The sequence below is a fragment of the Gossypium raimondii genome, chromosome 6 (assembly GCF_025698545.1).
Source record: "Gossypium raimondii isolate GPD5lz chromosome 6, ASM2569854v1, whole genome shotgun sequence".
Classification (NCBI taxonomy): domain Eukaryota; kingdom Viridiplantae; phylum Streptophyta; class Magnoliopsida; order Malvales; family Malvaceae; genus Gossypium; species Gossypium raimondii.
Window position 1 is genome coordinate 51,579,833 of NC_068570.1, and position 16,324 is coordinate 51,596,156.

Here is a 16,324-nt window from a genome sequence, read left to right on the forward strand (position 1 = left end):
AAAGGAATCTTTGGATTTTGCAATTTTGCACACCAAGATCATGAGAGATTTATATATTGGCTTTAAAATGTTACAACAAGTATCATCTATCTATATATAAACATGTAATTCCAATTTAACGGATGCCTAAACCCTAAAGCCAAAGATCCAAAGACCAATCCTGTAGGGAGCTGTCTTGTTCCTGTAAAAAGAAAAAAAAGGAAAAAAAAAAACAGCTGTTTTAATGTTCAAAGCTTGTCAAATATGTTTGTATGATTTAAAACTTGAAATGTTAGAACCTGTACTCTTTAATATATGCACTAGTTTGCATTTGCAACGTGGATGCAAGGATGCTGTACTCAAAACTGTTTGGGATCTCTGCATTTAAAAATGTGGGGCACATATATAAATGCCGGTGCACGAAAATTATTGGATGCTTCCTGCCTTGACGTTTTGACGATCCAATATAACGTTTAAGATCTTTCCAGGAACAAAGATTCTCTTTTTGATCGGTTTCCCATTGAGATATTTTGAGAGTTTCTCGTCTTGTGAAGCTAATGTAAATGCATCCTCCTCTGAACATCCTTTTTCGACCTGAATTGTACCTCTAGTCTTGCCATTTATCTGGACAGGTAGTACGACGGTTGATTCCTTCAAGTATGCAGGATCAGCCTGTCATCGGAGTATGAATAAGATTGAGGTAATCACATCGCCAAACCCCTTCCCCCCTGTCCTGTAGCAGGAGATTCTACAAATACGAGTAGTAAAATTATGTAAATATAAATTTGAACAGAAATTATACCTTAGGGAAGGCCTTGTATGCTATTGAATCTGGATGACCAAGGCGAGACCAAAGCTCCTCAGCCATGTGAGGTGCATAAGGTGAAAGCAACAAGACAAATGCTTCAATAATTGCTTTTGGCTGCTTATCCCACTGATGGCATGAATTGAAAGAAGAAATCAGATCACAAATACACAAACACATGCATCAAACAGAAAACTGAAGAATATGGAGGTGGCATTCTCGTAGACATCACACGAAAAGTGATTTAACAGGACCTAACTAAAAAAATGTTAAAATGACTGAAGGCAATTGCCCCAAAATAAAATCTTCCCAAGGATGGTGCATAAGTGTGGGCCTTTGCAGATTAGCAGATAAACAACTTATGTAGGTAGATCACAAGCATATTCAACTTTGCTTCAGACCTGATATGCACACAGTACTTTTAACACCAACTACCCCCACAACATCACAAGGTAATTCAAAGCCAAGGAAGTACTATTCCTTAAAAAAATACATATAAAAAACATCAAGAAGAGGAAAGTATTCATGTTATTTATTCTATGTATACCAAAATCAGTATAAAGATCTGCCTGTATATAGCAAAAGAGAAAAAGACCAAAAAAAAGGTCGAGCTTCATTTGCTCAATGAATAAAACCTTATATGCTGCATTAATGAACTCCATCATTGCAGAAATTCCAGTGTTGAACCTTGTCCCTTCGATTTCCTCTGTCACCTGATTAAAAAATTTAATCTTCTCTCAGAAAGCTACCAAGGATCTTAGGTTTCAATATTCTTGTTAGTTGTGCACTCATAAATGGCTAAATTGATGAAATTCCTTCTGGATCACACTGATAAAATATTACCTGATCAGGAGAAATTCCTGGGTTATTTAACATAAAGGCATAATAAATTGGTCATTATAAACCATCTATAAAGACTATAATCCTGTAGGAAGTGTATACTTCTTTGCAGATAATGCAACATTGCCGTCAAAAGAGTGTAGAACATGACCTTAGCTATGCATTTATGGAGAGCGCGAAGCTGTTCCGTAGTAGGTTCCTCATCAGTAACCAATGTTCCATCCCTGAATGCACCATGATGTAAGGGTGAGCCAACGATCAGCCTCCAAGTTCGTCCCAAAAATCGATGGACCCCTTCAATGCCACTAGTATTCCATGTTTTTGAGTCTCTACAAGCAAAATGCAATAAGCATCTTTGTTGGGTTCCCTCATTATAAATGATGACAAAATACTAAAATAAATCCAAACAAATATTACCGAAATGGTCCCATGAACATTTCATATAATCGAAGAGAATCTGCACCATATTCAGAAACGACATCATCAGGATTGACAACATTTCCCCTACTTTTACTCATTTTATGAGCACGTGCAATCAAACGAATGTTTGGGTTGTCTTTCAACACAAAAAACTCCCCAGACTTCACAACCTACAAAGGGAACCACAGAATATAACAAGATGACTGCCAGAATTTATAGGCTCATATTCAGTACAGCAAGTGAACAACAAAGGAAACGGAACCATATCAAAACATGTTGAAAAACTTACTCTTTCCTCTGGAATGATTTCTTGAAGGTATTCACCTAAGTCATCAGCAGAGTCTGCAGATATATAGTTTCCATCTGTGTCTTTGCAAGCCGTATATTGAACCTGCCACTCCAAGCATAAGAAAAGCTTCGATTGTATTATCACTTTACTATGTACAAGAAAGTTTGCTTACTTCCCCAAGAATAATCCCCTGGTTTATGACACATTTGAAAGGCTCTTTGGTTGATACAACACCAATGTCATATAGAACCTGAAATATAGAATCAGAAAGCCGTATCAGCAATGTGTAGAAAAAAAATTAGACAGTTTTGATTTCCAAAAAGAAAACCAAACAGTTTGTTCTCGCTCTTAGGCAGCACACAATCAAGTTAGGACTGCATGTCCCTCTGTATCTCTACAGAACCTTCCAGTCATAAGAACAGCATTACCCTGGTTGAATATGAGAATAGTAGCAGAAAGACAACTGATCTTTTATGTTGAGGCTCTAAATATGTTAAATTTGGTCCTATATTAGCCCAAAACATAAATACTTTAGTAGCAATCCTGTGTAAAATATTTAAGAAGGCAGACTTGTTTTTCATCCAAGATAGCATCATTCAATAGAAAATAAAATAAAAAGAATGTTCAATCATGTTCTATAAACAGTTCTACATGTGAAGTGGCCCTTTTCTATCACTTTGGAAACCATACGTGCATATTTTCATAAACGATAAAATCCAGACTTACCTTGTGCCAGAACCTTGAATAAAGTAAATGGAGAACAGCATGCTCAGCACCACCAACATAGACATCAACTGGGCTCCAATACCTAGATGTAGAGATATAATTAAGGAAAGCAAAGAAACAAGGCAATAAAATGCACAGAAAAGCTTTCTTAGGTCCTTCATGAAATCCTGACGACAAAAATAAATTTTGTCATAGAGAGAAAACTTAGAGAATTCATGTCAAATGATGAAAAGATGCCCTTACTTTTCTTTTGCCTTATCAACTAATTCATTGGAGTTTTTGGGGTCCATAAATCTCAAATAGTACCTGAACAAAGATGGAAAAGTATGAGACAACAACATTCTACCAAAATATCAATAAAAGACTACACTGATTTCTCCATCAAGCCAACATGAATCTGCAAGCATTCTCTTATATATCAATAGAGATTCCCAACTTTCAGTTTCATATTCCACAATTTTTTAGATGACCTTTATCTTTCAAGAAGATATCCCTATTTCATTATCTTACATCTTCCTTATGAAGCATCCAAGGCATTTCTAAGAAGAAAGAAAAAAGGGTAGAAGAAGCAACTACTGAAGAGATGTTTAATGATAGAATTAAACTACGGAAGGTAATTAAAGGTGCTTTACCAGCAAGAGCCAGCCCATTGTGGCATCGTGTTTGTTTCTCTCGTGGCAGGTTTCCCAGATGAAGGATCTATGGTTTTGATCTGAGATAGATTAAGGGATCAAAATTAATGCATGATTAACCATATCATTTGCATAAGTACGAGGATAGGTGAATGAAATAATAAAAGAAGCAAGGGCTAAGATTGTACCCAAGACACAGCTTTGGACAGTGGTGGTTCCCCTGTTCCACTTGGAGTAAAATCATCCAATTCAGGAAGGGTAAGGGGCAGTTCAGATTCAAGAACTGGAAGGCTCTCACCACTATCTTCTAAGAAGATGACTGGGATAGGTTCCCCCCAATATCGTTGCCGAGCAAAAAGCCAGTCCCTCAACTTGTAGTTCACCTAATAGATAAAACAACTGCTTAAGCGAACAATGACAGAAATATACATGATTATGGTCATATCCATCCCTTTCACTGACAAAATGTTTCAGGTAACCAAGAAAAGTAACCTTTTTCTTCCCCTTCCCAACTTTCTCTGCCCACTCAATAACTTTGTAAGCTGCTTCTTTGCTTGACAAGCCATTGATGTCAAGGCCCACCTTCAAATTTGAAGAATTAACAATGATGCCTTCTCCTGAATAAGCCTTCCCAGATTCAACACAACTTCCATTATTGGGTGTCACAACCCATTTGATTGGAATATTAAACTTTGAGGCAAACTCATGGTCACGAGCATCATGTGCAGGGACAGCCATAATTGCTCCAGTTCCGTAACTGCACAAATAAAATTTTGTTTTTTTCTTGTGAATTGGTAAAAATTGTCCATATCAGATTTTATTCTAGAGAAAACAGACAAATGGGCAGCATAAATGCGTCACCAATTCATAACAAATACAAATGGAGAATCAAGTCAAACACACCTCCCCAACACATAATCTGCAACCCATATTGGAATTGGTTCCCCACTTGTCGGATTTTTGGCATAGCAACCACTAAAGACTCCTGTTTTCTCCTTCTGAAGTTCAGTCCTTTCAAGATCACTCTTTCTAGAGGCAATGTCTTGATATCCCTCCACCTGAATTGTAAGATTCATTGTCCTCAAGTTACTGATATTACTAAAAAAAATGGTAGGTTAGAAAGGAAACAGTAACATACACTTTCCCTCTGCTCTGTAGATACTATTGATGACAAAAGGGTATACTCCGGTGCCACGACTAAATACCTGCATACAAATAACCGGTGAGGATAAAATTCTTCAACTATTATATTGAAATAAAGACACCTAAGAACAGGGGACAAGGAAATACGTTGCACCAAATATGGTATCAGGCCTGGTAGTATAGACTGTAATTTTCATGTCTGTTTCCATTCCATCACTGTCAAGAACACAAAATTCAACTTCAGCACCCTCTGACCTCCCAATCCAGTTCCTTTGCATTTCTTTGATACTTTCAGGCCAGTCAAGTTCATCTAAATCTTCAAGAAGACGATCGGCATAAGCAGTAATCTTCAGCATCCATTGCCGCATTGGCTGCTTGGTAATAAACAATGACACTGTAAAATATTAAACATTCACAAAAACTGGGAATAAGAGAAGTCTCTAAACTTAGAAAACTAGAGACACAGAGCAGAAACAATGAAACTAACATACCTTTCTGATAACAGGATGACCCCCACGCTCACTGACACCATCCACGACCTCCTCATTTGCAAGAACAGTACCAAGAGCTGGACACCAATTAACCGGTACTTCAGCCTGAGCTTAGATTTAGATCAACCATCAGATTGAGTATTGATTGGGAATGTACTAAAATAATAATAGGAATAATGAACTCGAAACTAGTCATAAGCCAGACCTGGTAGGCCAATCCTCTCTTTAACAATTGAAGAAAGATCCACTGGGTCCATTTATAGTACTCAGGTTCTATGGTGGATATTTCACGGTCCCAGTCATATGAGAAACCCAATGATTTAAGCTGCAAGTAAATGATCGGGTAAGAGGCTATTCAAGCTAATCACAAAGATGAGCAGAGCTATCAAACCAACTGCCAAGATGACCAGAAATTGGCAGACTTAAGAAGCTATACATAAAGAAAACAATAAAAGCTTCTGAGAAAGAAGCTTTCTCATAATGACCAACTAAATGGGTTACATTTACAACTCTTTGCCTCTTTGAAAGTGGAGGACGTTGACCATATATTTTCATTCTTTTTCTCTAAATAAACACAGAATCAAATACTGTCTCTATATATAATTGATTGGTAATAAACATAAGAAATATGCAAGACAGTAAGATGTAACTTCTAAAATCTCTACCATCAACAATTCATCATATACATTTCACATAAATTTGATCTCCAAGCATAACAAAGAGTAATAACCTGGGAGCGGAAGCGATTAATGTTCCTCAATGTTGTGAGCTTTGGGTGAGTTCCAGTCTGCCAACCACATTATGAAAGCAATTAATAAATTAAAAACAGAATCATGGCATTGCACAATAATGAGAATTACCTAATCAACGATTTCAACACAAACCTCAATTGCATATTGCTCAGCAGGCAATCCAAAAGCATCCCATCCCATTGGATGCAACACATTGTAACCTTGCATTCGTTTGAACCTAGCAAGAATGTCTGTGGCCGTATATCCCAGTGGGTGCCCAACATGCAATCCAGCTCCACTGCAAACATTTAACACAAACCTTCATTCAAAACAACTCACTAAAAAGAAGAAGAAGAAAAAAAAGACCCCTCAGGCCTCAAGGGGAATGCAACTCCCTGAACTATCCAGTTCCTACATATTTATCAGCGGAACTCCAAGCAATGAAAATACAACCATTAAAAATAGAGAAATGGACCTGGGATAAGGGAACATGTCAAGGACATAAAATTTAGGTTTAGAAGTATCAACATCATTAGGTGTACGAAAGGTTCGATTTTGTTCCCAATAACGCTGCCATTTGGGCTCAATTTCATCAAACGGATATGCCCTTTTCACAAGCACTGGCTTCTGTTTTTGCTCCTCTTCAACTTCACTTATGGAGCTCCTGGTTCTACTCCTGCTAACTCCGAAACAACCATAACGTAAAAGAGTATGCTTTTTATACAGAAACGAAGGACGAACGTGGGCAGGTTTCAAATTTCTTGGGAATGGAAGAAGACTTCTGCTTGAAAAGAGAAACGTAGGATGAGTGAGAGGAGGAGAGTGAGGAAATGGTTGGAGTTTAGTATGGGTTAAATTCATTTTCTGGTCATGAAATTAAGGCTCAAAGACGGGAAGAAAGACGTAGCTATGAAAGAGTGAGAAGAGGTTGCTGAGGAAACAGAATGGGGATAATGTTGGGGATAAACTAACTGATTGGTTGTTTCTAACTTGGGCCCTAATATTTGCCTTTCTAAGAAATTTCTGGGCCCAACTGGTTTTTTCTTATACAATATTGGATATGGAGTAGAGGTATCACAGTTCGAACTCGTGCGAAATTAGAACCATATAGAATATATAAAAAGGGAATATCTCAATATAACACTTAGGAAAAAAATATGAAAACTATACATGAATTTTGATTCAAAGTGTAATATCATACGTAAACTTTGATTTTGTATAATTTTATACATAAAATTTTATTTGATTCAATTTTCACAAATCATTGACAACATTATCAAATTAGCACCATTTTACGTTGATATATTTCATACACAAACAAATATATTAGACAAATATGAAATTAAATGTATGTGTACAATTGAATCAAAATCAAATTTTCATGTATACATATAAACTATAATTCAAGTTTCATGTATATAATTGTACCAAATCAAAATTCATGCATCATATTGCATATTAAAACAAAGTTCATATATATTTTGATATTTATCCTTATATATTTGGAAAGTTAATTTTATTTACGGATTGAGTTTTTCATCTAAATTTGAATGTTCAATTGACATTTGAAAGGGTTTAAAATGGAGTGAAGTAAAATTTAGACTTTAAATGATTCGAGCTAAAGCTTCAATAGTTAAAATTTGAATCCATTAAAAATATTTAAATTTATAATTTAATTTTTACTTTTATATACCATTTATATTATATAAAAATTAAATATATTATAGTAAAAGTATCTTAACTTCTTTATATTTAAAATTTTAATAAAATTATAATTTATAAAAGGAAAGCTCTAAGATCATCAGTCCATCATTTTTTACACCATTGAGAAATTGTTAAATTTCATTTTGGTCCTTAAATTAATTATTTAATTATTATAATATATTATTAAATTATTTTGGCATGATTATTAAGTGTGCTAATTATTTGAACTAATTAATATTATGGATATTTTTATTCTTTTAGTCATTATAAGATATGATAAAATTGCAGTTTTGATCTCTTTATTATGCTCACATTTGAGCTTTAGTCTTTATATTTTAATTTGACGTAATTCGGTCTTCTTCTTATACGGTAATATTAATTAATCTAAATAATTAATATATTTGATTAAAATGATTACATGAATTTCTCTTAAAACACATTTCCAACACAATATATATTAAAATGATTATTTTTATGAAAAACTCGAACTCAACATCTTAATTAAAAGATAAACTATTTAAACTAATTAATAATATTAAACCCTAAATTTAAACGCTATAAGTATAACTTAATTTAAAAACAATTTACGTATAATACAATCTTTTTATTTGATTGGATAACAAACTAGTGGCCAAACTCTACTTTCTACTTGAAAATGTACTTTCCACGTGTAGGTAGGCAGATATTTATGAGGTGAAGCAGAGATATTTCATATTTGAGTTCAGATTCCAAGTTGTTATAAAACAAAGAGCTTATCCAAAATATTCAAGCTTTCTAATCTCTATCTATCAATCATCAATGGCGAGCCTTGCGCTTCTTCCCCTAACTCAACCCTCCTTTCTCCCTTCTAAACCATTCAAAAGTAATGTGGGTTTTCCACCTTCTTCCCCATTGAACCAAAGAACCTCCCATGCTACTCCATTAAACTGCCATAAGATGTATGTCCCTGGTAAGCATTTCCTTCGCTCTTTTTTCTAAGACACTTATGGTATCCAATAATTATATTAAACCTTAATTAAATTTGAACACGAGTCAGTCGGATCTTTAAACGAAGAAAAAAAAAAAGAAAAAACTTTATTTTCTTATCAATAAATCTCCAGCAATGCCTCGGTCTTATCATGCATGGTTGCATGAGTTTTTCCTTTTCAACTCAATGAAGATGAGAGTTGTTCTTTGTTTTCTTGTTTCTGCAGGTAATGGGGCATCACCAGAGGCCAAGGCAGCCAAAAACCTCCACGGTTTCTTCAATTACATAACAGTTAAGATAGTCAGTGCTCAACTTCAGGTCCTCTTCGCCATCATATTGCTCTTGTATTAGGGTTACTCAACGTAAATCATGCATGTATATGTATATATTAATTTAGAAGGTTTGTGAGAACAGAGCTATAACCCTGAAGCTTACAAGGATTTGATGGAGTTCCTGAATACCCACTCGTTGAATGATGGGGACAAGTTCTGTGCCAGCTTGATGAGGGAATCTTCAAGGCATAAAACTCTAGGTATATTAATACCTTTATTATTCACTCCATTCCATACATAATTTTGGTGATGAACATTGATTATTGTATATCAATTTTTCTTATGAATTTCATTGGAATTTCCGTTTGGCACCACATCTACATGACAGCCCTCCGCATCTTAGAGGTCAGAAAAAATGGGATATTATTTTCTCCATCTTTTTATAAACATTTTAATGCTAAAATCTAATAGGCAAAAGCCTGGTTTATGTTTTTACAGGTTAGATCTGCATATTGCAAACGTGATTTCGAGTGGGACAACTTGAAGCGTTTAGTTTTCAAGGTCAGGAAATCTCTTTTTTTTTTTTAGTTTCACCTTTGGTTAATCCTTGAGTATTTTATATGTAGAAATGATTCTTGTTTTTGGGATGCAGATGGTGGATGAATCCAACACAAAACTAATGAGGGAATATGTTCAAGAAACCAGTCATGTAACTGAAAAAGAAACCGGCAAGTGAACCGACTCCAGCTTTCCGATGCCTCTTTCAGCTGTTCCGACTAGTAATAATCCAATACATCATATAGAGAGAGAGAGAGAGAGATAGTCATTACAGGTCTACCCGTGCTGTATGTGCTGTATAGCCTCATTGTGTAGAAATATGTATAGAACATATAGAAAATATAAATAATAGTACATATATAGATAGATAGAAGCATTACTCAGAAGTTAATTAGAACAGTTTCATGATGCGGGGTTAATTTCTTTGATCAATCCCCGGAAAACCTTCCTGCTGCTTGTGCTTTATCCATTTCGTGACTTGTTGTCGTCGTCAATACAATTGCTATGGCGAAATTGGGAAAAAAAAATTTCTAAAAGTCGCTTAAAAACCCTATATTTCACTAGCAAATTATTTAATCGAAGCTTAGTTATTTACGTCCAGTAAAGTTTAGAAACTAGATTGTAGTAGGAAGATGGGATACGTGCAAGACAAAGTAAAAATTCATGAAAGACTTTACTGAACATCCATCGTCACAGAGAAAGCATTGTCGGTCATCATATTAAATTCAATCTCATTAATGTTTATCAAGCTCGAAAAAGAGGATACATCCAAATCATATCTTAACTTGTATTTTACTAAAGAGACAATCATGATACAAGAGATATCTTCTAATTCCTTATCTTTCTAAGAAAAGGGAGGAGAAATCAATCATATGCCTTCACTTTACATGTCTTGGGTCAAATTTCTTAAAATTAAAAGTTTTTAAAATGAACACAATAGTGGTCACTGGTTCATTAGTTAGAGAGGTTGATTAGTTAAAATTGAGAATTGAGAATTAGATAATAAGAGTAGCAAATTAGGGTTAATGTGAGAAAATTAGAAAATAAAATTTTAGTAATTAGGAGATATCTTTAATTTGTAATTTTTCATAACCCTTAATAGTAAATGGTCCATTTTAAAATTTGGTTTGGAGGGTACGGGTTTTTTCAAAGCATTTACACGATTGGTTTTCTACTTAAAATTTGATCTTCCCATCAAACATTTGGTTTTCTCTTTAAGATTTCAGATTGCTCATGTTGGAATTTTAAAAAGAAAAACAAACCAATAAAGTTTTCTTTTGATTTCTTTTATCAAATCCTTATTTCTTTAGCAAGTAAAGAAAATGATTGAATCATCAAAGATTGATGGTTTGATTTGTGCTAGTTTAACTCCATTTTATAATATAGATTCGATTATGTTAGAGATTGTGTAATTTGAATCCCGTCACTTGTTGAAGAAATAAATACAGTGACAAAATAAGGGGATCTGTGAGGGCGACCCATTAAGTACAAAATTTTACTAGGGTTGCGACCGGAGATGTACGGACTATACAGCATAAGTTGAATTCGTATAGAACTATTATTCTTCTATTTAACTTTGATTAGAACAGGGTTTTTCAACCTTTGAATAGATGTAGTCAACACTCCTCTTGTATAATTCGGTTTTCAATATCAATGAATTTATTTTCCTCTGCCCGTGATTTTTCCCTGAAAGAATTTTCATGTAAAATTTATGTGTTTTTTTTCTTTTCTTTTCTTATTGCTTTGCAATCATTTTACCGCCATTATCAACGTTTATTATAATAGATTAAGTAATCTAATTTAAACATCATTGATAATGAGATGATGTTGATTACATGTGTTTTAATGCATGATTGATGCTATGCAAATTTATGCTTAGTGCATGTTAGCAATTTATGAAAATGCATGATGTTGTTTTTGTATCAATATTGATCTAATGATTAACTGATTGAAATGTGATGATATATGATAGCAATTGATAGTGTTTGATATTTCTAAAATATGTTATAATAATAAATGTTTTATTAACTAATGTTGGAAATAATTTAGAATATAGTCGTCATGTCATAAAGTTTATTTATTTTGAAAATTCATGATATTATTTTGAATTGATATTGATGCAATGGTTAAATGATTGAAACTTGATGATATATGATAGCAATTGATAGTATTTGATGTTTCTACGATATGTTATAATAATAAATGTCCTATTAAACAATATTGAAAATTTGAGTATAGTTGACATGTCATAGAATTTGTTTATTGTGATGGATAAAGATTAACACTTGTGTGAATTCTATTAGCACTTGATATTTGACACTTGTATGTATTACTGGAGTATTAGGGGAAGAAATGTTTTTATACGCATTGGTGCAGTTTTGCCTATTTGAGGCTTGTGCACAATTATTTATAGTGTTACAAGATTAATTCGTATATTCGTTCTTGATTCATAATTGATTAATACGGGCATAATTTCACTATGATCAATTTGGTAATGACAAAAGTGAAATGAAATTGTTGATTATCATTATATATGAAAATGGCTCTCCACACTAGACTTGTCCACGGATAGGGCCAAGCTGAAGGCCCATCCGAAAAGTGTGAAGGATTGGATGAAAAACTAAAGTCTGTTTTCTAAACAGGCTAAGTCTCGGGTAAGGTTTTTTGGCCCAGGCTCAACCCAAATTTGCAAAAGAAAAAAAGTTGTTTTCTCACAATTTTGTTGCTATTTCACTATTATGTTGTTATTATTTTGTTGTTTTTGTTTGGATATTGTATAACTCTTATTTTATTGTTAATTTTGCTACTATTTTAGATGTATTTGTTTGTTAAGTTACACCTATATTACTGTTATTTAAGTATAAAGATTTTTTTAAAATTTATTTTCAATTTATTGGGAAACATTTATTTTAATGTTTTTAGTATTTTTCATGTATTATATTTTTTTTAAAAATTAATATAAAAATTAATACGACCGGGTTAAGCCTGGGTTTTAGCATTTTTATTCGGGCTAGGGTTGGATAAAATTTTAGGCCCATTGGCCCAAGCTTATCAAATGGGCCTAAAATTTTGTTAAAATCAAATCCGACCCGACCCATGGACAAATCTAGTCCACACCACACACGATGTGAACCACCATCGTTACTTACTCAAACATCTTATATAACTTAATTGTTATAACTAAGTTTAGCTTCATCCAAGGATGAGAAGTCTGAATACAAAAATATTAAATTTGTTCTTAATGTTTCAAACAATATATAAATTTCTCTAAATAAAATAAAAAATAATTTTTAAATATGATGATAAATAAAATTGCATATCCCTAAAGTAGGTATTGGATGCATATCTTAGCTCAGTTTTTTTTTTTTTTTTGAAAATCTCCTTCCCACGCTCGATTTAATATAATCAAGCATGATTATGGGAAAGAATATATAAAATATCTGTAATAACAATGCTTAGATTTTTCTTCTGGTAAAGCTGGAGATTGTTGAACATATAGCTTTTTCCATTCAAAAAAATTAATATTCAGACAACCCTAAATCTTTCTTCCACAATAAACCTAATCAGTTCCGACCTACTTTTGATCAACCTTATATTATAATCCAATAGCCAGCCTTTGTCTACCTCATAATAGTATTGCCCTCATGTGGTCTTACTTGTAATCCCATAAATCTTACTTATAATTCAAGAAAAAGACAAACCACACAAAGTGCAAATATTCGTCAATCATGTTGGATTCTTTGATTCCTCCATTTCTTAACATTATAATTCTTTCTCCTCTCCTTTTTCTATCCCCATGCCAAAGATGAAAGAATTCGAATTGGTTCATAAAATCTGCAGTATAGTTAATTTCATGGTACACATATTAAATTCTCAATCTATCGGTAAAAGTCTCATAGAGGTCAGTGTACGTATTAGGAGTCAAAATGCATTTTACTCCTTTTATTAAAAAAATGAATAAGTTAGTTCATGTATGTTAGATCAAAGACTAAACCGGTCATTTTGTTAAAAACTCCATCCATTCCTACCGTTAAAAATTGGTCCTTATACATCAGCATGAGGTACACGTGGCACTATCCGGTTATTTCATCAATCACACTAATTTTTAACAGTACAAATAAATGAATTTTTAATAGAAATGACAAATTTGCTCGTTAATCTAATGTGCATATACTAGTTTGCCTATTTTTTAGTAGAGAAAGCAAAATACAATCCAACTCTAACACCCTCAATTCATCGAAAATAGCCCAAAAATTTTAATTGAATAAGTCCCTGGCTAATTCCATTCACGTCTGGAATAATTGAGGGAATTTGTGATTTTGTTGGTTCACTTTATGCCTTATATATTCTAAAATTAGACAGCAAGAATTCCAGCTTCTTTATAAATTCCATTTCCAACTAAATTAAGATTCCTAGTTGAGCTTCTTATGCTTGTTTGGTAATGTCAATCTTGTTGTTCACTTAATTGTATTTTAAACTAAAAAAACCTTCTATCAAACAATTAGTAAAAGGGTAAACTATAAAAATAGTCATTTTTATTTATTTCAGATTGCATTTTAGTTATTTATGTTTGAAATGTTACGTTTTAGTCACCTACATTATCGTTTTGTTACGAAGTGGTCACTCTACCGTTAAAATCCATTACCTCCCTAAAGACAATCCTATGTGGCTGTCTAAATGGATTTTAAATGCCAACTTAGATGTCCAGAAGGAAAAAAATAAGTTTTTAATTAAATAAATTTAATTTAGACTGCCACATGGGACATCCAAGTTGGCATTTAAAACCTATCTGGACTACCACATAGGACTGCAGTTAGGGAGGTAACAAAGTTTAATGGTAGAATGATCACATCGTAACAAAATGAGAATGTAAGTGACTAAAATATAACATTTCAAACATAAGTGATTAAAATATAATCTGAATTAAAAGTATGTATTTTTATAGATAATTGGTTAATGAACCGAAAATACAAGGGTTAGGAAAGCATTTTTCAAGATATAATAAACTAATATAAACAACTCACGCTGTCCCAAATTTAGTTTTTTTTTAATCAGAATTTTAAAACCAGAAAATGTAGTAAATCTATGGATCAGAGTCGGCTTCTAATTAGCAAACAAGTGCAGGCAATTATGTGGAGAGGAGGTCCCTCCTTCCTGCCAGCCTATTAACCATCCTTTATTTTTGCTGACACTAAACTATTAGGTCTCTCAGGGGATGGCAACCATGTGGGGGTGGCGGTTCATTTTCCTCCATATTTTCATAATATTAATTTTAGCGTGTTTTTTTAATTATGTCGCAATTTAATTTAATACTCGTGTCATGAAAATATAATTTAGAATTATGGTTTTAAATCTTATAAAGTTTCGTCACTTATATCATAAAAAAAATATACTCTTATCAAAAGTGGTACCACTAGATTAATCGATATCAATTTTAATAAGAGTGCATTCATATATATATAATGACGTAAGTTTAAAAATCTAGAGATGGCAAAAAAAAAAAAAGAGCAGCTTATATTTTCATGGCACAGTTAATGGGTTAGTGCCCCTAATGCAAGGATGAAGGAACTTGGCTCCATAAACAAAAAATATATATAAAAATTTTTATCACTCCCAAAATAATAATTTAATTTAAATAAATAAAGTAAAACTCTATCCAAAAATAAAAATAAAAAATCAATTAAAACCTTTTTAACATAGTAAATGCCGAACTACTCGAGACTGCGACGCCCAACATCGAATATGCGGTGAAAAAGAGAGGCATAAAATTGGATTGTTGTTGGGTAGGTTATATGGTGAAGGAAAGTGAAAGACAAAGATGATGAGGGCAGCATGCAAAAGCAAAAGGGAATAAGCATAACAGAAATGGAAATTCATTCTATTTTTTGTTCACAGTTTAACACTAATAGAAACTAACACACATGAAAGAATGAACGAATTATTATTCACAAAAAGATCATTTGCTGAACTATCAGCTTCCAGTATTTAAGGAGTTTTACAAGTCAAGACTAACCAACACGTGTAACTGCTAACTGTTGCCAACAACCTGCTAACAACTAATCACAACAGTTAACTACTTTAACTATTATTATACAGCTCAATATGCCTCTAACTACTTGACTTCCGCTGCTGGTTCGTGTTTAGAAACAACTTTGAGTCTGGACCTAAACCTTGTAAACATGGGAGCATACAGGGGTTTTGTGAAGATGTCTGCTATCTGATCTTGTGCTGGAACATGCCCCACACTCAAATTACCAGCAGCCACCTTTTCCCTCACGAAGAACAAATCTAATTCTACGTGCTTGAACTTTGAGTGCAGCACTGGATTGGCAGAGACAGCAATCGCCCCAGAGCTGTCACACCACACAACAGCTTTCTTGACTGGAACAACATGCAACTCAGATAAGAGAGATTCTAGCCACACAACTTCTGTCACTGCATGAGCAAGACCCCTATACTCAGCCTCAGCAGTTGATCGGGAGATCACCTGTTGTTTCTTTAACCCCAGGCGACCGGATTGCCACCAAAAATACACAGAAACCTAAGGTAGACCTCCTATCATCTATATCAGTTGCCCAGTTTGAATCAGAAAACCCCACAAGATCTAAATTGGCAGAAGTCGTAAAATGTAGGCCATACTCCACAGTATTTTGAAGATATCGAAGAATCCTCTTGACTGCTTTAAAGTGCTGATCAAGTGGCCGATGCATGAACTGGCACACTCTGTTCACAACATATGTGATGTCAGGCCGAGTTATGGAGACATA

The 16,324-nt window shown here is 33.6% G+C and overlaps 2 protein-coding genes across 3 annotated transcripts; one reads left to right on the plus strand and one right to left on the minus strand.

The window, feature by feature from the left end:
- Positions 1–23: 23 nt before the first annotated feature.
- On the minus strand, positions 24–7,024 carry LOC105772795 (leucine--tRNA ligase, chloroplastic/mitochondrial). 2 transcript variants are annotated; one of them, XM_012594250.2, is made up of 21 exons: positions 6,532–7,024; positions 6,210–6,354; positions 6,056–6,112; positions 5,531–5,650; positions 5,326–5,430; positions 4,982–5,205; positions 4,830–4,896; positions 4,595–4,749; positions 4,184–4,448; positions 3,880–4,074; positions 3,692–3,771; positions 3,303–3,365; positions 3,060–3,141; positions 2,506–2,583; positions 2,334–2,435; positions 2,042–2,214; positions 1,776–1,953; positions 1,420–1,497; positions 782–913; positions 285–651; positions 24–181 (listed from the first exon to the last, which is right to left on the minus strand). In XM_012594250.2, the coding sequence occupies exons 1-20, from the start codon at positions 6,915–6,917 to the stop codon at positions 406–408; spliced, it is 2,931 nt and encodes a 976-aa protein (XP_012449704.1). In that variant the 5' UTR covers positions 6,918–7,024; the 3' UTR covers positions 24–181; positions 285–405. The 2 variants fall into 2 exon arrangements, with proteins under 2 accessions (XP_012449704.1, XP_012449703.1); XM_012594249.2 differs by having other exon boundaries at positions 279–651.
- Positions 7,025–8,483: 1,459 nt separating this feature from the next.
- Positions 8,484–10,026, plus strand: LOC105771587 (chaperonin-like RBCX protein 1, chloroplastic). The gene is made up of 6 exons (XM_012593023.2): positions 8,484–8,709; positions 8,954–9,045; positions 9,142–9,259; positions 9,388–9,404; positions 9,498–9,560; positions 9,652–10,026. Exons 1-6 carry the CDS (start codon positions 8,559–8,561, stop codon positions 9,733–9,735), a joined length of 525 nt encoding a protein of 174 aa, XP_012448477.1. The 5' UTR covers positions 8,484–8,558; the 3' UTR covers positions 9,736–10,026.
- Positions 10,027–16,324: the final 6,298 nt, after the last annotated feature.